The sequence below is a fragment of the Asparagus officinalis genome, chromosome 1 (assembly GCF_001876935.1).
Source record: "Asparagus officinalis chromosome 1, Aspof.V1, whole genome shotgun sequence".
Lineage (NCBI taxonomy): Eukaryota > Viridiplantae > Streptophyta > Magnoliopsida > Asparagales > Asparagaceae > Asparagus > Asparagus officinalis.
In genome coordinates, this window is record NC_033794.1 from 77,923,003 (window position 1) to 77,945,338 (window position 22,336).

General features: G+C 36.0%; 1 protein-coding gene across 1 annotated transcript; it reads right to left on the reverse strand.

Moving 5' to 3' along the window:
- Positions 4,569-21,730, reverse strand: LOC109826420 (notchless protein homolog). Its single transcript, XM_020393457.1, has 13 exons — positions 21,382-21,730; positions 20,705-20,786; positions 20,499-20,588; positions 19,448-19,573; positions 17,209-17,336; positions 10,043-10,242; positions 8,804-8,864; positions 7,481-7,591; positions 6,124-6,261; positions 5,614-5,756; positions 5,483-5,537; positions 5,019-5,075; positions 4,569-4,934 (listed from the first exon to the last, which is right to left on the reverse strand). The coding sequence occupies exons 1-13, from the start codon at positions 21,556-21,558 to the stop codon at positions 4,851-4,853; spliced, it is 1,452 nt and encodes a 483-aa protein (XP_020249046.1). The 5' UTR covers positions 21,559-21,730; the 3' UTR covers positions 4,569-4,850.

The window sequence follows — 22,336 nt, forward strand, 5'->3', positions numbered from 1 at the left end:
TAAAATTGAAGTCATTGAGATTTGAGCATGAACAGATCAAAGGATTAGCAGACATTTCTGACAAGACAAGATGATAAGCCACCCAGTATAGTATGCTTCTGTTCGCCACCAATTTAAAGCGTATGGACAATGTTGAGCTTATATTTGGTAGGTTTAGAGTCTTGACTATTGAAGTGTGATTCCTGTTTAAGACATTTACCAAGTATTGGGATGGGAATATGAACTTTGAATTAACCACAGGGAGACAACATTATTATGAGTTAGACCTCTTGACTAGTTCACTAGTGAGATTTAGTTTTTGAGTAGTATTATGTTAGCTTTATTTTGTTATAATTAGGATATGAAATATGCATTTTTGTACTCTTATTATGATAAAGCCTGTCGAAGAAATCAGTGGGGCACTGCTAGGGGGCGGGGATCCGGGGAGGGGGCGATGGCTTCTGATTAATAATCAATTTACAGAAAAGGACTGCACATTGGAGTTGGTCTTTCATTATTAATTTACAAGTTTGAACAATGTTTAATGTAAGCCTTTTCTGATACAGAATAAAGATTTGTATTCTAATTGAATGCTATCTTGCACAACTTTCCTGCCACACATACTCACCTTCGATGCTTTAAAAGAGCAAATAGCAAACTCTTAAGAAGTATCAAGCAAAGCCGGAGTCAATATTGTTGACTCTAGTTCCAACACATATGCTCTAGGTTTACAAAGTTAGATTTGTCTGATCAGGTATTAATACTTTTATAGATGAAAGTGCTACCTTTGCCTGTTTACAGTTAAGTTTACCCATGCATCTCTACGAGGCCTTAGGCTTAGTGGCATCTGATTTACAGGGTAAGTGTTTCATTTTCAGAATTTCCATTTATTTGATATATCTCTACCTGCTAATTTATTTGATAACCTCCTTTACTTGCTCTGTGTTTGATCATATTATTGTATAACACCATTGCATAGTTTATGATACTGATAAATTTTGAACAGTTATATGCTAATGAATGTACTCTGGATATTGCTCCAGATCATGATGATTGCTTGTGACACTTCCTGATTGCCATCTGCTTTGTCAACTTGATTTATTCCTTGTCCTCCTATGTTACTTCCGTCTAGTATTCTATTGTGCATCTCAACATTTTAAAATGTTACCACTATTGAAGATGACCGCCTGTTGAATTTTTGTGATCTTATTTGGTGAGTCATATGAACATGGAACCAAGAATTGCATATGCAGATGCCAGACGGTAAGGTAGGATGATTTAGGTCTCTTGAAGGCTGGGTGGATAGATGTAATGGAGACTACAACAGTTCATGTTGAGTTTAAGGAAGAAGAAACATGTGTGGTCAGGATTTCTGCTATATGCGAATAATTAAGCTCCTTCTATTTGGATCAGTCCTGCAGTTTCTTGTTTCCAGAGATCAAAGTCAATTTGTTTATTTGTTCTGCAGTATCTTCGCTAGCTGTCTGTTGTTCGATCATCCAAGTAATAAGTATATTTGAGTTTATAGTTGGTGCTTTTGGAATCTCGGGGAGCATCAACCGTCATTCTTTTGAAGTAGGGGCTTCAACAACTATATCCTAGACTTCTTGTGTAGCCTACATAATTCGTTATCCTCCATTTTAGCCCCATTAGGGTCATTTCCTCTACTTTACAAACACTTTTTAATTACCTCCATCAATGTCTCTTTAAGCTTGCCTCTAATCTTCATTATTTATTGGTTACAATCTCGTTACTTCTGCTAACTAATGCACTCATTGGGCTTCATAATCCACCTAGATATTTCCCCACAATTTGTCCTTACTGAGAATAACATGTTACTTCTTAAGTATGCACTCATTTCTAACTTCTTTTACTTTTTGCTACATATCATATCAGTGTTCTCACTTACGCCATACTCATCTCTTGAACATTTTTCTTAATTATGCAACATTATGATCCATAAAGCATTGCTAGACTTATAACTATCGTGTGGAAATTTTACATTTGGTGTAACAGATTTGTTATTCTCTCTTAATATTGCATAAGCACTTATCAAGTTTAACCATTCTTCGTTGGTTCTTCGAACTGCATCCTTCTCGTTATCACATCATGATGAATGGTTGATTCTAAATAATGAAAATGGTCAGTTAGAGATATTCGACCATCATTCTACACCACATTCTCATCTTTAGTAGTTATGTTTTCATTCTATTAATTCAAAAGCATCTGTTCAACATTCTGCTTTGGACATTATTTTTTGTCTAGTCTTATCAACTATACTGCATAACATACACTATTGGACTTCATTTCGAATATGCCTGCTAATTTCATCTGCAACTAAAAGGGGTGAGGCCTGGGTGCTAACTTTGGTGTAGGCTTTGGTTATAATGAATGATGCTGTGTAGCATGGGCTAATTCAGATTTCCTCAGATACATGTCTTCAGCTCTGGAAATGGCACCTGCCTCCAAAATCTTCTCTTGATGTTCTCACACCCTCCCTCTCTATTTCTAATCTACAGGGAAGTAGTTGCATATTCAAGTTAGTAGTCAGCAATGTTGTGGTTTTTTACTCTATAAATTGTGAGGACCAGTATGTCCCCTTGAAAAAAGGAATGGAACAATTCATCTTTCTTGAATGATTATCTCTATGCAGCTTGTTATCTTTCCAGGAAATGAACAAAACCTTCCTTCTATATGTCACTTTTAAATGATCATTCAAGAAATGCACATCAGAGAATGCACCTGCTTGACAAACTAAATATCAGAAGTGAATTTTCTCTGGCTTGCATTTGTTCAATCTACCTGTCAGCTTTCCTGTCTGAAGAGTGCAGTCTAACTTCTTTGTTTTCAGTAGATGTTCCATTTTGAATTGAGTTACTAATGCCTTGATTCATCCCTCCAGGCTCCACCTGAAAATTCAACAAACTTTTTTACATTGTTTTCAAGTTGATTATACTATGAATTACCTAACTTGTCGATTGCCATCTCGCCATGTTTTCAATATCACTCTTTAAATGGAGCATTATGGAAGTAATATCAATTTTCTTATTTCTAGATTTACCATCCCTTACTGTTCATAATCACTGTGATCAAGGTTATAGAAAGCGCTAGGTGGCCAAGGTTCCAGACCAGGGCACCTAGAGCCTAGACACTTTGTAGGAGCCTAGGCAGGGCCTAGGCGGTTTTCCTTTATTTATTTATTTATTTTTACAATAATTGACAATACATGCCAATATTAAAGAAAGCACTAGGCAGTGCTAGGTGCCCACTTTTAAAACATTGTCTATGATAGAGAATCATGCTTTGTTCATATTGCATGAATATATGATATCCTTATCGTCGACTATGGTTGATGCAGAATTCTGATGATGGCAATTGTTATTGAATTCATGCAATTGAAACTTCCCTTGCTTGATTTGCATAGGGTGAAATGCAAGCTCAGCATGGTTCAGTTCTATGATTGAGTACCAAAAATTAACTGGTCTTCATATGGGAAAGATTCTGGTAGAGATATGGAAGTTTAGTAAGTTTAGTAAGATTGAGTGAAACCTGGAGAGGATTGGAAGAATGGACAAAAGGAAAAGGTTTGGATGTGTGAAAAATTTGATAAAGGGAGTATGATATCTGCACTATAAACATTTGTTCCCTGCGTATCTCCCGACCTATAATCCTTTTTGTTGATGGAAATGTGCAAAACATGATATTCTATCCATTTCAGGCTCCTTTCCAAACTAGCCACTCGAACATCCCCAGTAGTTCCATACAAATTTTACGCTTGGCACATTATTCACTTAGACGGTCTAGTGTATGCTTCCCTGAGGGTAGGGGTGTTCGAGGTTTATCAAAGGATATATGAGTGATAGAGCTTATGTGAAACTTCGGACTCTGTTCTTTGGGATTTTAAAGAAAAAGGTTAGTAAGAAAAATAAATTAAACTTAGTTTTTATGGCTTGGTCGTCGATTGTTGCCTTTAAGAGAACATCTGCTGAAAATTATATGAGTTGTCAAGTTTATGTACTATCCTAGGCCAATTTGGCAAAATTTAGGCATTGGATTTGGTGTTATTAATACATAATAGCAGAACATTCAAGAGAATACTCAGAACTAAATGGGATAGCATACGGCACTTTGTGGGTTGAAGAGGATGTTGTAGTTGGCATTTTCTTAAACAAAGTATGGACTCAAATTAGTTTAGAATGGTTAATATAAAAGCCACAAATTTAGTTGATGCGCTCAGGATTGGGCATGTTGAGGTTGTTTGCCACTTTGTCAAACTTATGTGGTGTGGTATGCTGTGTTAATTACCTATTTGAGTAAAAGATGGGCGGTTAAATTTGTTTTGCCTAAATTTATAATACATAGATGTAATACTTACAGTATAGGAATTCAAATTTTGGTTTAAGGTGTATTTGAATATACTTGGAACTTATTATTTCTTGTAAGTTGTAAAGGCTTTGCAACAAGCATTTATGTCCTGCTAATTGACTTGAGCGTGTTGGGTAAGCAGCTGCTAGTTATTTTGATCTTTAATTTTGGTTGACATCGAGTTGTTTCTGGCATAAAGTAAACTCATACATTTGCTTGCGTCATATTAGAATGATATGTTTTTCAGTAAACAAGAATGTCAATATACCCGGCCGCATTATGATGGGAAGCAAACTTGATACACGAATTTGTTTCCGTGATACACAGAATTTGTTTCCATGACACACAGAAGTCATATCGACTCAATCTCATTGACATTTGAATAATTAGAACATGGTTGATACTAAATGATGTAAATCATGTTTTCAGCAGAGCCACGAATCTTATGTACTAATAAACATCGTAATCATACTTATGTGCGCTTAGCATTTGATCGGGCAGAGTAGCTAGTTCATCCATAACTTGAGCACCCTATCCTTGCCTCCGGATGCTACTTTCTCACCATCAGGACTCCAATCCACAGCAAAAACCTCCAATAAAAGCATTTTAACTGAAATTAATCAAAATGCACAAAAGATTTGTCCATTAGTTCATCTTATTTTGAAAATAAATACCTCATCTGCATGGCCTGGAAGGTCTTGTTTCAGTTTTTTTGTTCGGATATCCCATACCTAAAACCAGCTTAAAATATCAGTATCGGGTGAACAGGAGATAATATCAAATAATAAAAATGTAAAACCATACAGTTCATGCATTTTAATAATAGAAATATATTATATCTAATAAAATGAGACAGAATGCAAGAAGAAAAAGTTCCAAGACTGTAAGTCTGTAACGCTACAGCAACAATATTGTAACATTTTTTCTCAAAACAGTATAAAAATGTTAAACATGCAACAGGGAAAAAAATTTCTATGCAAGTAATGAAGTAGGAAAAGAGCTTAAACATCAATAAGTTAAACCAACATGAATTCATTCATATTGTAACATAATGCGTATATGGAAGCCAAGTCCGTTATGGAAAAAGACACGAGTAACAAATTATGGTAATATGAACCCTCTTAACTATGGTGTCTACCTTTAATGTGGAATCCTTGCTTCCACTTAACAGAAGCCTGCTATCAGCAGACCAGCTGTGACAATAAAGCAGAAGCATGTCAGAGAAGTGATGAGCTAATAGAAGAGATGCGCACAAGAAATAGTCTGGACCTGATTTGATATACAGGACCAACATGCCCTCTGAAAGATGCAACAAAATTCCCCGTAATCCCATTCCACAACTTAACAGATTTATCAAATGAAGCACTCGCCACCCATTGCCCATCTGGGGAGAAGTACACATGGTTTACAAGCTGCAAATAAAGTATTGTATTTGTCAAAAATGTTGAATATAGATAGAGAAAAAGTGAAACCACTCTCTCTAGCTCCTTGTGGCAACGACAATATTTTACACAGGCAAAACAACATAAATAGAAAGAAGCAACTCTGCTTTATAATAACCTATAATCTATAAAGAGGCCTGATGAAGTAGAAAAAATTGAAAACAATGAAATTTTTCTATGCAGGACAGGAAAGTAATAATTAACTATCTTAATAAAAAGAGAGATAATAAATCTTTATATGAGATCCTTATTGACAAAAGAATTCTTCAGAACCAGGTAGCCATAAGATCGTAGCAGGGAGCATGGACAAGAAGTAAAATTTATCAGTCATATGTACCTGTTGGTGGCCAGTTAAATGAGCCTTCGGCTGCTTGCTAGTGAGAGGTTCCCACAAATACAAATGAAAATCATCAGACCCGGAGACCAGTCTTTCAGGAGCATTGCCTTTCATTTTGTTGTATTTTGCAAGAGCTGCCTGACATTTAACACAGTAATAATCATCACGAAAAAGAAGGAACAAAGAGATATTAGTTAGCAATAAAGAATAATTGCATTGCACAGTAGAGGTTCCTATAAAAGTAAATTAGTCTGAAAGTTAAAGTGCAAATCTCACGCAAAAGAATAATTACAATGCACAGTAGAAGTTCCTATAAAAGTAAATTAGTTTGAAAGCCTATAAAAGTAAATTAGTTTGAAAGTTGAGCGCAAATCTCAAGTAAACAGTATCCTGGCTTATCAGGCATGCAAAACATTCTGTAAGACTATCAAACATTAAGTGCGCAATTTTCGTAGATACTTAGCAAGCCAAACATGTGAAGGAGAAAGAAGCACAATGCAACTCGAAAAATCTAAGGATCTCAATTACTTCATCATAAGGCACGAGAAAAATCTACAATATATAATAGTATACTGAGGATTAAACAGATAAAAGAACGGTGGAATTTTTCCATTGGAGACATTAATAGAGACAAGAAAGAAATTGATGCCATGGTATTTCTCCAGCCACACTTGTTATTAGGCTAGGTAACAAGAAGAACAGGGATGATGGAATTTGTACAATGCAAAGTTAGCAGTTGAACCATTGACAATCCTGTGAATTCTGATAAAAAGAAACAGCGGTAAATGCATTAACTTGACCAGGATAACAGTGGCTGTGGTGGCAAATTATGTTCTAGTATCAACAGTGACACATAAGAGGAATCAAATTCTTCAATCAAACATAAGCATCTTTTTAACCTAAGAAAAAAATTCTTTAATATTCTTTCGCAAAAATTCTAGCCCTATAAAGCTTTTAGCAAAATTCTAGTAGGCTATTTTCCCTATATAAGTTTCTACGGTTGGTTAGTAATTCTAAACATATTATTTACATTTTTGTATAATTAGATTTCATTAAATACGATTAGATTACATTTTAGGACATTATATTATATATGCAAACCATTCGATATGACACTCCAATATTACTACATATCCTCGTTATTTCAGTAATATCCGCAATCCGATATGAATTTTGGTTGTCCGATATTTCTCTAATGTCTAATATTTAAAACCTTGGCTAGACTTAACTTTGACATCTAGAAAAATAGTATACATCACAAATTCTGTTGTTTAGAAATGAGCATGGAGACAATATAATTGCATGCATGTTCAGAAGTAAATGAATGCGATGAATGTCAAATATCATTAAGAGTTACCTCTTTCATTTCTTCAGGGGATGAATATGTCCGTCCAGTATGATCAAATGCGCCAGTACGAAGAGTATATTCAGTGCTCAAAGCAAGTGAATTTACCCAATGTGCATGATTCTGAAAAGAAAATCACCAACCTTAACAGAATAATTACAGACTTACTCAGATCACCTTATACGATTAGATCATCAATCCAGAATTCTTATATATAAATTATGTGGAGGAAGAAATTCTTAGTTTTTTTACACTTCTTAGAAGATACTTAGATGCACATGTATATTCTACAACACAAGAAAACACTACATGAATTATGTACATTAAGATAATCATGCTTCTTAGAATTATCTATGTACATATATACATGCTTCGTAAACAAAAATATATAAACTTGCTAAGATGTGAGAAACAAAGGTAAAACCTAGTGTAGACAGCAAACAAGAATTATTATGTTTACCGGAATGCTCAGAGTTTTAGCAACATGGTAATGCCACGTTTCAAGAAATGTGGAGATCAGATTCCTGGGACCCTACTGGCAGATGAGAATATTGTATTCTCCGAACCTGAGACAACCTTAAGAGGTAGTTTAAAGAGGAGAAAATGACGGAGAACCAGTTGAGATGTTCAATGTGTGTCTAGACTATTAGGTACTCTAATTAGTAGGACCAAAGGCAAATTATTCGTACCACAGAAAAAAAGATAGGACCCTAGTTGATGAGGAAAGAGTAAGGGTAGAATGAAGATCTAAACAGACATGGGTTGAGGCCATCAGAAAGTATATGACTATTAATAGAGAAGATGGCCTTTAGGAAATCAGAATGAAGAAAATAGATTCATTAAGCCAACCTTATAAAAATGAGAAAGGCTTACTGTTTCTGCCATTGTTTTCTCAAAAGCTTTCAAGTTCACCATGAACATGAAGCAATCGGCCAACCACTTCTTTCAAAGGTAATTAACTGAAAAAACAATGTTCTCGGAGACTAATTGCATAAGCTAATAATACATTGTGCATGTATCATGTGTTTCAGAAATTTGTTTGCTGGCCATAACAGGCAGACACCTTTGGACACTGGTTCTAAGTTGATGTAATTCCTTCCATTCTATAATCACCAACTTCATCATCATTAAAAAGAAAGAAATGCTATTTATTGAGGAACCTGAAAGCAATCGCAGCTCATTATTACAGACCAACTTGATCAAAAAAGTTGCCAGATTCAAAAGGAATGTGAGCCGAGAACAATTATCTGCAAGAAACACATTACCTTCAACTCACGGATCAACTTTCCTTCGGAAGTCCATATTTTGATTGTGCAGTCCTGTGAGCTGCATTACCTTCAACTCACGGATCAACTTTCCTTCGGAAGTCCATATTTTGATTGTGCAGTCCTGTGAGCTGCATGCAGCAAGAATAAGTCACAATTATTCCTTCGGAAGTCCATATTTTGATTGTGCAGTCCTGTGAGCTGCATGCAGCAAGAATAAGTCACAATTACAAACCAGGAGCAATCTTAGAAACCGCTCTATTTCTCCTTGAGCAAAGCATGGCAGAAGATTACACATTTATTTAATGGGTTTTTTAGATATTAGTCCCTTAAATCTTCGATTATTGCATAATAGTCCCTAAAAACTTAAAAATTGCATATTAGCTCATTAAATCTTTAATAATTGCATATTAGTCCCTCAAATCCTATAAGGTCCTGCAAAATGGTCCCTCTATTAGTATTTCAGTTAAAAAACCTAATCATGGTTAGGTTAACTCCCAATCCAAATCTACAATTACCAAACTACTCTGTCTGATGTTTCAACCTCTTGTGAAGCTCAACTTTGAGTTAAGTTTTTTTGCTAACCATTCGAGAAGAAGAACACAACTGAGTTTAGCTTTATTTTAAGCGGGAATTGGGTTTCAAGATATCAAGAAATGGGTGGGGAACATATTAGAGGGGTAAAATGGTCATCTTGCCTACAACCGTTAGATGTGACGGAATATTCCCCCTAAATCTTTCTTGATTTAACTTGAAGGACCATTTTGCAAGACCCCATAGGATTTGAGGGACTAATATGCAATTATGAAGATTCAAGGGACTCATATGCAATTATTGAAGATTTAAGGGACTAATATCTAAAAAGAACCCTTATCTAATACCAAAAAGATAAAAGATAAGGTGCCATAATGGTAAGTCAATGGTTGATATAAGCTACTACAAACTGATTACACATAATTTTTGTAAGCATCATTAGCAATAGACATGTCTAGAAAGTGTTACTTTTAAGGAGAATGTGACTAAATGCTTACAAATATTTCCCCAGCTTATAGAATAAACTATCTGTAAAGAAGCATGCTAATTGCTAAAGGACACTGGACTATAGGCTGGCATGCAACACAGCAGCAGAAAGTACTGTGTAAGTGTAACTCAGCTCGAAGTAACACTAACAAGAAAATTGAAGCATTGAAAAAAGTTAAAAGTACAATGGCGTATCCACTATACCAGTTTAACATGTTCCTTTGCAAATACTAATAGTTTTCAAAGTAGCAACAGTTTATTTAACCATATGAACGGATCTGGATCTTACCCAGTGTATATCATTCCATCACCACCCCACTTCACACAGGTGACGGTCTTGGTGTGACCACTAAGGCAATGAAGACACCTTCTCAATGTAATGTCCCAGATACGGGCATCTCCATCCTTACTGGAACTAACAAAACGACGACATGGAGCTGTCAAATGTACGGGCTCCCAAGAAATACCAGTAATCCACTTCTTGTGGCCCTGAAACATCAGAGGAAGTACATTAGAAAGCTAAACTTGCTTACTTCTTTTTATTTAAAAATTCATGACATGCATGGTATTACTGACCACTGTCAGCTAAAGGACAAGGATGCTGAACTACATACATCAACTAAACAAAAATCACCATTTGAGGGGAAAAGTTCAATCAGGATACTTCCTGAGCTTGCCACAAAAAATTAATCCATCACATCCAAAAGAATAATTTCTTTAAAAACATTCTTTTTAAATAATATTCTTTGAAAAAATATCTTAGCATGAGTTTTTCTTCACTTCTAAAAGACATGTTCTCAACTGTAGAACAAGCAAGATTAGCATAAGGTAGTATATCTAGAAAATGGATAGAACTTCTCTTTTCTAAATTGATTTAAAGGGAAAAGGCTGTACTTAGACTAAACATTCAGAACAAACAAATACCAGTAGTCATGAATTCAGACAATTTACATATGCAGGAAATGCTAAGGAGATGGTGACAAATAATACATATACGTCACAGTTGTATTATCATCCACTATTATACTACTCAAATACTGAGGTTACAGTCAGAGCTAGGGCACTTTAAGTATGAACCTACTAAAAACCATTGATATTTCTACAAAAGTCATATTTGCGCAAATGTCCTTTTTCACATCCCAGCAGTATCTTATTTGTAACAAACATCACCACCTATTATCACAGAAGGAAGAAAAAAATTACTACTTTCATAGATCCAAAGTGTCTCCTACATGTCTTAAATATAAGAGAGAGATAGCTCGTTAGATGAGTGTAGATAATTGAATCGTATCATGAGAGATGATCGACGAGTGTTACTAAAGGAAGACAATTTCATGAAAGGATAAAGAACTCACTTCCATAGGCTTATTTAATAAGAATTACTCAATAAAGGGTGCAGTAGAGCCAAAGTTTTCTAGGAAATATATGCATTGTCAAAAATTAAATTTATGCCCCAAACTTATTGATGTATTGGAAAATGAAATGAGTGTTGTAAGACATTACAATATTTTTTTTTTCTCACTATTTTGATGCTGGGAAGTGATAGGGAGAAGAGAGACTAACTAATAACATAATATGGCTATTGACTTATAGAGCAAACTTATAGGAACTATGAAATTAAATAATGATTGGAGAATCTAGGAGCTTACTTACAAGTACAGGAGACACCCAAAGTTGTAGAAACTATCTAGGATCAAGATAACAAGTAAATGAAGCCATAGATTGAAACTTGGAAGGGAGTAATTGTCAATAATTGACCAGAGAATAAGGGGAAAAGAACTATCGTGATGTACATTCAATTGGCTTTTATCCAAGAAGGTTGACAATGAGCATGCAAAGGTTATTGACAGTGGATAGGGTGAGGCACCGCTAAGGCTATTTGGGGCTATAGTGGCAAAATAGCAGCAGAAAGTGCGAAGTCAAATGGCAGTCCAATTTAAATATGTACAAGTATTCAAAAATCTACAAATGCATATTTTATGATTTATAAAGATCCTGAGGAGGAGGAAGAGGACTCAGTCAGTTTTGATTGGCAAAGATAGCAGGTGAGGCAGTCAGAGAGGGAGTTTTGGGGTTGAGCTTGAGTAGTTGGAGAGGGAGAGGTAGGGGTTGAGGTGGAGGGCTGTTGAAGAGGGGTTTTGGGGTTTGAGGTGTTGCAGTTGGAGAGTGAGATGTAGAGGTTGAGGTGAAGTAGTCGGAGAAGGAGAGGAGGGTCGCTGACGAAGAAGTTGGTGGAGGGAGAGGAGAAGAGGCGGCGGAGTTAGTAGGAATCGTGGGATTAGGGTTTTTTTTCTTTTATCTTTTGAGATCAAATCGGAGAGGAAAGCGATAAAACGAAGTTGAGGGGGTTTTAATTGATTATGGGTCGGGTTTGAGTCGGATAGTAAACTAAGAGTCCATAACGAAAAGCTACAAAGTACTATTACGCGCTTAAGCAAATAGCACAGAGAGCGCAAATTTCCACCGCTTTCGTCGATATTGTTAAGGGTAGTGGGTGCGAACGCAATTTGCAGCGTTATAGCAACGCTATTAGGTGCTACTTTCAACAGTGTGAGTATAGCAGATATTTACTTATAATGGCGGTTGATAGGTCTAGGGGAGTAAGCTTTATTTACAAATGGTTTTTACTGATTTGGAAAAAGCTTAAGTTAGGTCATTGAGAAGATTATATGTCTCGTTCTAAAAAGAAATAGGTGTCTAATAATTATATCTATGTGATTGAGGATAATGATCGAGGATAAACAAAAAGAAATAGCAACTGGCATATAAGAAATTAGATGGGAGTCTCCACCATAAGCTTACACATACGATGAACATTCATTTACCTCTTTTCCTTAATTGTGGATGAGTCAACTAAGTGCATAATGAAGTCCAGAAGTGCATACTATTTACTGATGATAGTTTACTAGTTGACAAGCGCATAAACAACAACAATAATAAAGCCTTTTATTCCAATATTTTGCTTTCGGTAACACCATTTTTTCCATCCAGTTATGTTAAGATTATTTCCTTCGTTAAGTTATTCACTATCATATCCTTCTCGCTTCCAAACAAGTGTGCTCAACACTGCACTATAATCTTATTAGTTCTCCTGCTTGATGCATTTAGCGGGCCTTTGTTGCTCATTGCCAAATTATCTCAAGTGATTTTCTCATTTTACTTCCAATAGAAGCAAGCTCACATTGCTTATACTATGTACATCCATATATCCATAATAATATTTTCATTTCCTCTATACTCATTTTTTGCACATGTTACTTACCTACCACCATTCTGATCCATAAAGGATCTTCAGGTTTATAGTTGTCTCGTAGAAATTTCCATCTAATTTCTTAGAAACTATTATTTACCATAGAATATTTGTGTGCATATCCCATGTTAGGACTATTCAATTGAGTGACATTCTCCACTTGAGCTAGAAAATTGTTTTTCAACATCTTGTGCATATCCATTGTCCACTCAAAACTTTGTCTTTATATCATCTCATTAGATCTCATTAGACCAAAGACACAGTTCCCGACCAATATTCTAAAATTATTTTAGGTTATATGTGCATCCACTTGATCTAATTATGAACTTACATGCTCACTTCTTTAATGCACACAAGTAAAGGACTCCTCAAGAGTTCATCCAAAAACCGTTTCCAATCCATTAACTAAAAAGTCATTCAACATATCCTCAAATGTTAGTTAAGATTAATTCTCATGTTCTTGGGAACTATTGTAAACCATGTGTTCTTCTTGTGCATATGCCATGTTGGGACTATTCAGTTTGAGTGCGATGCTTCCCATTTGAGGTAGAAAATTGTTTGATTACATCTTTGAAAGAATCTCCTGTTTTCAGCCTTTTATAAATTGTACATAACAATTTGTCATTGTTTAACGTGACTGCTAGAATAATTGTAAAAGAGGATGAATAATATAAAAGAATATAACTGACAAGAACTAAGAATAACTATAAGCAACTAGCACATGAGGACATTTTTGCCCTTGGACTTGTGTAAGTGCTTATGCATGTGCATATTGTGAATGATCATGTGATCAAATTCTGAAAAACCTGAAGCCTAGATCAGACATTATATTTGATGTTCTAGGACTATTAAGACCTTTGATTCAGCAAACCAATTTTACATAAACGCACAAATTAATTGGATTTGTATTGTTGTTGTATAGTTTTAATGAAAAAAATGTACTCCTATTGAAGAATGACCACGATATGTAAGAATAGAATATAACACTAAAAAAATATCAAGAAGTTTTTATATTCCACAAGGATGAAGAAAAACTAACATAGATCTGCATCAAAATACCTCTCAAGTAAGATAAAAAAGTCTATACTAGTCCCCATTAATCAAGAGGACATCTCAACTCATCTTTACTTTGTTTACATCAAGTACAACACCATATCAGATGAAGTTTGTTGAACGTAAACTATCAAGAGTTGAGAAAATGTTGTATCTTCTTATTGACATTGAAGGGGGTAATATACTGTATATACACAAATATTATAGGTTATAGATAGAAAATCGTGCAAAAAGAAAACTCCCATAACAAGGAGAACTATAATAAAGGAAACTACCATGAAAGAGAAATATTATATTTTTCATTCCCCAAACTCATGGTGGATCAATGACTGACACAAATTATAGACAAAAAAGTATTAATATCAAAGAAAAACTTGGTGACGACCCCATTAAATGGTGAACGGTAAGAATCCTAGGACATAGCAAAGAAAACTCGCTGAACAAGTGATGGTAACGGGTAGGATTCTAAGCACATTGATCAAGAAAAACTCAATGATCTATATAGAGACTTGGAGAGAGGAAGACCTCAAGGAGAAAATATTAATCCGGTTTCCTATCCTTCATTATAACTCTCGTCGCTATTGAATTTTTATGTCGATGTCCTTGGATTACAATCATTTGTCATTTAATCTCATCGCCACTGAGATTTTCTCTCTCAATATTAATCCTTTGTTGTTTACCTTCTCGCTTTCGGTAATTTATCTGCCTATTCGCTGACTTTATGACTCTTTCATCAGGACTCGGATAATTTTTTATAATTTTTATCCAGACTCTCAATTGTTATCCACAATGAGTTTGAGGCGGAAGTTAACTATAGTATTCTAGTGGTTTTCCTTCATATTTTTCCTTTCTTGCGAATATTGAAACTCGGTAGACCTTTTAGCAGAAGATTGAATGTATAAAGATCAAGTTTGGGTGGAAACATTAATGAGATAGGTACATAGGTGACTTCAAAGGCCCAGATATTTCAGAAGGCACTTATGGCCTACATTGTTTTCAATGATGAGATTGTATTTGACAAACGTTGTAATGGGATTGTTAAGTGCTGAAATTGATATGATACATTAGTTAACTAAATTTGTGTGAAGTTATTTTGTAAAAATATTCATTAAACAAGATATAAAGCAAGGTTGTTGATAGCGGATCGCGTCGCGTCGCGGCGAGCTACCGCTAAGGCTATTGCGCGCTATTGCGGTGAAATAGCGGCAAATAGCGCACAGTCAAATAGCGGTCAAATATATATATTTAAATATGCTAAATAATCTTTATGACTAACTATTTTGATTGTTAGTTTAATTTTTAGTCGATAAGGAAATGTATACTGAATAAAATAAAGCCAAAAAAGAAACGCAGAACCATACTACTCATGAAAAGTAAGCAATAAACTGCTTGAATAAAGATATCAAGTGTTCAACAAACATTTTATTGTACAACTCGAACAAATAGAGATTTATTTGCAAAGAATCAAGCACTAGCTTCATCAATATAATCTTATAAATCTCATAAATATTCTTTCAGTTTATTACTTTTTCTCTCTGTTGCAGACAAAGCCATTCAAAAATGAAGATGTGGGGGATTGATATGGAAAAAAGCCATTCAAAATGGGCCGAGGGCCTGGCTCCACGCCTCTCGAAGGCACAGTCTCCAAAGCAAACCCGTGCGCCACCAAAAATATCTCGTCATTAGGGTTTCTCAGCCCCCATCGATCGATTTTGCTTTCACGAGCCTCAGATCGCCCTCCGATGATCTGACCTCATCGCAAATTGCGCGGCCATGGCGGGAGTCGGCGTTGATGGGAGAGAGAGATGGGTTGACAGGAGAGAGATGGTGACCGGAGGGGCTGCTGGTGGCGGATTCGCGTCGATCGGTAGCGCGTTGACAAACTTTGGTTTTGTGTTTTTAGTTGACGGCGAAGTCGTCGTATAAGTGTTGGGGGGGGGGGGGCGGTTCGGGAGGGGGGAGGCGGGAGAGAGGCGGCTAGGGCATAGATGGGTTTGGGAATCAGAAGTGAGAGGGCTTAAGTAAAATGGATACGGGTCGGGTTCGGGTTCGGGGAGAGGGTTTAAGTGTAGCGGATAGCGTTATTAAGCGCTTTTTAGCGCTATTAAGCGCTTTTCAGCGCTAAACCGCCGTTTATCCGCGCTTTTCGAGTGTTTAGCGGTTTTCTCCGCCTTATCTCCCCGCAATCACCATAAGCGTGGCGGTAAAGCTCCGCGACCGCGATCCGCGGCGCTATAGCGCCGCGATCCGCCGCTTTTTACAACACTGATATAAAGTCAAAAAAGCTGAAGACCTACATACCTTAAGCACATGACCTAGAATTGAACCAATGGTCGGGTGAGAGTTCCATAAATTTGATGATTATCAAATAAGGAAAAGCTAGGTTTCTTGATGGGCACTTTGGGGACATATAATTATAGCTATGTATATCTACGAGAGTATCCTATATGATCAATAGTTATGTACATTGTATTGTGCGATAGTTCGTGCTCAAACATAACCTATGACCTGGTTTGTTGCTCATATAATAGATTTATCCTGGTTTACAACTACACCAGATGTAGAACTTCAAGAATGCATGGGGGTAAGACCACATTTCTTGTAATATCTTCTACGCAAGCATCAAATAAGCAACATGTCTCCAAGACCTACTAGATCAGCAGAATCAGGATGTTCAAGCTCATGCTAGCTTATACATAGTTGGAATACGATAAAAGACATAAAATTTGGTAGATCGCATAATTTAATGACAGAATGTAGAAATTAAATATAATATATGAGATTACCTGATTATTTTGACTCAACATCAATAAAGAAGTAATGACTTCGCCTATCAATGCATAATGATTATTTAAGAAAGAAGACGAATCTCACTATCGGATGTTGAAATACTATAGTTTTTTATATGAAGAAAATCTTATGCTTGGCTAAAATGTTAGCAAAGGAAGAAAATACACAAATATTAGAATGTACTTTATTTACTGTAATCTGGCAAAGATAATACCTTAAATTGGTAATGATAAATTGTAAATACATAATGCTAGAAGACTAGATGATAAGATGTCATAGTATTAAAGCACTAGGAATAATGTTCGTAATAAAGAAGATGCTCAGTAAATGCTAGTATAAAATGGTTGTTCCGTGAACTTTACCATAAGAGGCTTGCCAGATTGCTTCCCAGTTTGTGGGTCCCATGTTAAAAGTTCTCCAGATTTGCTACCACTTGCTAGATGTTTGCCATCTGGAGACCATGCAATATAGAGAACCCAATTTTTATGTCCTAAATAAAACACAAGAAGGTAAATTCAGTACCACTTCCAAGATAATCTCACAATTAAATGCTTGTGGACTCCATAACTATAGAATTTAGACAATTCAGAAATTGTTATCCATTTAAGAAGCTTTTTATTTCTCCAAAGAATGAAAAAAAATTAATGTGTATGCACCCATATACATGTGCACCCTGCCCATGGACTCAACATGCAATTAAACAAAAATGAACAGCAACTGTCCAGGAGTAAAAAATTTAAGATCGAAGATGGAGTTGACATTCACGTTTCGTAGATGTTATGCATAAGAACAAATATTTTGTTTTCTCATTGCCTTATGTTAAGTGATAAGCATTCTGTTAGCCAAACTTTTAGGCTCCCAGCATAATTAAGAACCACCAAAAATTTCATTTGTAGGGATTCATTGGGGATGAAGAATATGGAAGAGAGAGAGAGGGAGAGGTTTGAGTGTCAACTTAACAAGTTACAAATTAACAATCATAGCCATCTGCAATTAGATACCTCGTCCAGAAAGTAACTTACCGTCCGATCACTCAACAACCAACCTTCTCTCCTTTTGATCTTCCAAGTCATAACTTAACTTGAATGTCCCTAAGCTGTCAAGATCCACTTCACGTCTCTTCACTAGTAGGGCATGTGTCTGATGCTGATATCATTTGCTCCTGAAACTCATAGCACTTCAGAGATGAAGATGTGGGAAATTATGTCATCTCTGACCTCATTAGCATTCGATATCTCCTCCTCAAGGTCAGACCTTTGTGCTTGTTTCAAAATACAATGTGCAGCATAAAAAAGATGCACGCTAGCCACTTGACTGTACATGATAATATCAACCTCACTTCACCAACAGTTTCTAAATTTGTAGAGCGCTGACAATGAGAATCCCCTGCATGCTCAAACAAGGGAACCACATGAACATTACCATCCCTTAGACCCCTACAATAATGGCCGGCCTCAAGCACAGTGACACACTGACATCCAGTACTTGATTCCAGGTACACTGGGTGGCCTCCATAACCAACAGCCCACTCTCTTCCGTATTATGACTTATGAGAACTTCTAGAAAAGCGTCTAATATACAGCACAGGCCGAGAATTAGAAATGAACTTACTAGGTAGTGAGCTCATCGCTAATAGGTGCAACTGCTATAGAAATCCCCTTTATAGTGGATGTTGGCTTGTTGTCAAATAAATCAATTAATTTCTCTCTTTCCTAAACCTAAAAATAAGGACAATTTGCTGACGTAATTTTTAAATGGAATCCTAAAGATATGACACCATCAAATTGAGGGACCACCATAAATCCGAGTCCATAACAACTCGAATAGCTAACAAGAATTGACACCTATTGTGAGCCTTCTCTCACAACAGGAATAGCCGACATAGCCCCCACACCATAGATGATAACTTCATCTGTGTGATCATCAGATGAATAATCTACCAAGTGATGAGATTATAGAGGTGGCTCTCAGGACAACCCTGTATGGAATGACACTTTGCACCATGTAGTACTAAGCTCCATGTGCTTTGTTCCACTCACTTGCAGCTGGTGTTGGCTCATATACAATCATGACATACACCAGGACTTTCAGAATATTTTTTTCTATGGTTCCTCAAAAAAAAAAACTAGCTAATTATTGACTTCATTGGAGTTAGTGAGTTACTACATACCAAACCTAACTATTCCACCATACTTGCATGTGACAATAAGGGACATGTATCGATGGCTTATTTTATGTGTCTTGAGATTAGTTTCTTTGGTTGCTTTGATTGGAACTTTCCGAAGCAAACCAACTGAATACTGATATGAAGTAAAAATTGAGAGCCTAACAAACCAGACATAGCTGTAGCAATGAAACTGAAAATGTAACTAGGCTGATTATGTTGTGTTTGACTTTCATCAGAACCAAACAGTGTACTCATAGATTATATTTACTGTTTAAATTTGCATTCTTCTATCCGATGAAGCATAGCCTTAATAAGAACTAACCAACAAAATGAGGGAAAGTAGTTAACCACCATTAAATATGTCATGAGAACAGACAATTTAACAGGACATTCTGAATTAAACAGGAGATAATAAAACCAAGAAACAAGCTTGCCTGTGCATGAGAACAAAGGTGTCTGTGTAGTGAGATCCCATAATCGAACTGTGGTATCTCCAGAGCCACTGGCCAAGTGCTTACCATCAGGGCTGAAGGAAACAGAAAGTACAGCTTCTGTATGACCTGCAAAAATCGGTAAGACATAAGATAAGATGGCACCACAATAAAACAATGTCAAAGATAAACTTGAAAAGTACGACTTACCGTCCTAATAGCATGGAGAACTTCAAAGAAAAATAAACATAGAGAACCATATTGACCGTCTATTTGCACATGACATTAAGTAAAAAACAAATAAGAGAAAATACCACTCAAAACAGGCTCTAATGTAAAAGTACCAGCCACAGGAAGAATTCGACAGTTATCGTACATGAGCTAACAGAATGCACAACCAGTTATCGATAAATCATTTTAACCTTTCCATGATTATTTGGATTGCACATAATATCCCTTGTTGCTGCAAGGAACAATAAGGCTAATATCAGATGCAATAAATAGATAAAACCCAAATCCTCTGATGAAGTAATCTAATTTATAGCTGTGTTTGCTAAATGTTAGATTAAGTGAACACAACAAGAGCCATGTTGATTTTTGCAGTACGGCATTAAATAAGATGCTTTACATGAAAGGTGCTACTCCAGCCTTCCAGTGAATATTTATTAATTACTTATACATGATTTCACATAATGACGTGAAAAAGATATGCTGGAGATGTTGATGCACCTAGACATTGAATCCAACGTTCTGACATGTGCAGGAAAACAGTCTCTAGAGGACCCCAAATTTGAACATGAATTTCATCTCCAAATTTGACCAACAATTTCATTTCCCAAGTACCAATTGCACGGATCATAAAGAACATTAGTAACTATAACTGCAAACTCTCAACCAAGAGCTTCAACTCAATGAAAGCGCTAGCAGATTCTATCTCCAACTCTAGTTGAACAAGTTGAGGTCAAATATTTATGCATGTGACACTACACTAGTAGCAACATGCAGAGAAAACAGAGTGAGTAGATTGAAAGTACAAACAATTAAGGTAAACAACCTGCAATAGTTGCAGAGCATCGATTGACAGGACGAATTCTGAAAATTGCTTGAGGTTGGTACACAATACGAAGTACCTTCTCCACCGATACTGCATGATAAATCAAAATAAAATGCAAGAATCAAACATTTAACAAAAAAACATCAAATAGATTGTCAATATGGAAATGCTATCATACAGGAACACTTGATAAACTTCCCAATCACCTTTGTTCTTCTGAAGGTAATCGCCAAGCTGAACAACAAGCTCCTGATCTGATATGTAAAATGCATAAGGCAATCTTTCCTCCTATATTAAAGAATGAACAGATGAATAAATAAACGATATTGCGTTCAAACAAGATAGGGAAATCTTATTATAACTAATGTAACAAAGAATTCAGAAGGAAATGTAAAGCATGATCGCTAACACGCCGCCATAAAGACTATACTTTGAAGATTACATGAGCAACTAAAACCACCTGCGATCTCCATCTGTATTACAATTACAACACATTATATTACATTATTATACTGAAGTGGTTGCCACTGGTTGTAGGAAAACGATGTGCGTCAGTCATTCCTAACCTATGTTGTTCGGAAGGGGTCACAAGTTTTCTAGCTTTCACTGTCCGTATTTTATTATCTTGAAACCAATTTTCTTGGTTTTCAATGAGAAAGTGATCTCGGTGGCTGTTCATTTTGAATATGTATTCATCAAATCATAATATACCACGGCGTGAGTGATTCAACACCACTCTGATGCCAACTTTCGTGCATCGCCACGGGTAACAAATCGAACTGTTGACGGCCACCGCAACATATTCAAGAACAGAAAACTATTCTATGTGCTATATAATCAGAATTTTTAACCTAGAAAAAGATTAATCTTTTTCGAAAATTACATTGCAGAGAAGCTGGTTCACAAGCTGTTGAAGCTGAGGCGGGCCTGCTGTTTGAGGGAGGTATAACGGAGCTCCGAGAGGCTGCCCCTCTGGATCCGTTAACTGACACATAACGTTGTTGCTGCTGGTTTTAGGGTCGAGCTCCATCATCTCTTTGCTTTGTTCGATCACCTCCATTGGCTTTTGTGGATAAAATTTGGGCTAGGGTTTGTGTATTTGAATTAGGGATTTGGAGGATTTTGATGGGGATTTCGGTGCGAATGGGCGCGGGTGGGGGCAGAGAAAAATAAAACCCTAATTCCAAGGGTTTTTGGTCAGGTCGTTACAGGGAGAGACGGTGAAATAGTGAATCTAGTACCGTCAGTCATCAAGCCACGAGCCGCAAGAGGGGGTGCATTCAGTCCTGTAACATCGTAATACTTATCATATTAATATCCGCTAACCCATTTCGAAAATAAGGATACAAATACATATCTTGGTAAGAAAAAATTATATTCATTTCTGATAAAATCAGATATATTTACAAATGTATATGCGGATTTGTATGTGGGTACAAAACGGATATGAGAAAACTAGATAGTATTGAGAAAAACATGGTTTATGTGATACAAAAGAGTTCGTTAATACGTTCATTATAACTAAAAAGCTAAGATGAGATATTTTGATCATCAAAATTAAACATAAATCCATAATTTAAGAATTAAAACTATCGTAAGAGTATGACTAATATGCATTCGGATATTTCGGATATGGATCATGATATTTCACTACAAAACCATATTTGTAACCATATCCTATCGATTATAGACTTGAGTAAACATATCTGTATCCTAACGGATACGGTTATGGATATTTCCTCGGGTATGGATACAGTTCTGCACCCTAGCCGCAAAGTATTAATATTTTCAAATTGGTCCCTCAAATCATTCATATTGCTGTTAGATCAACCAATTGT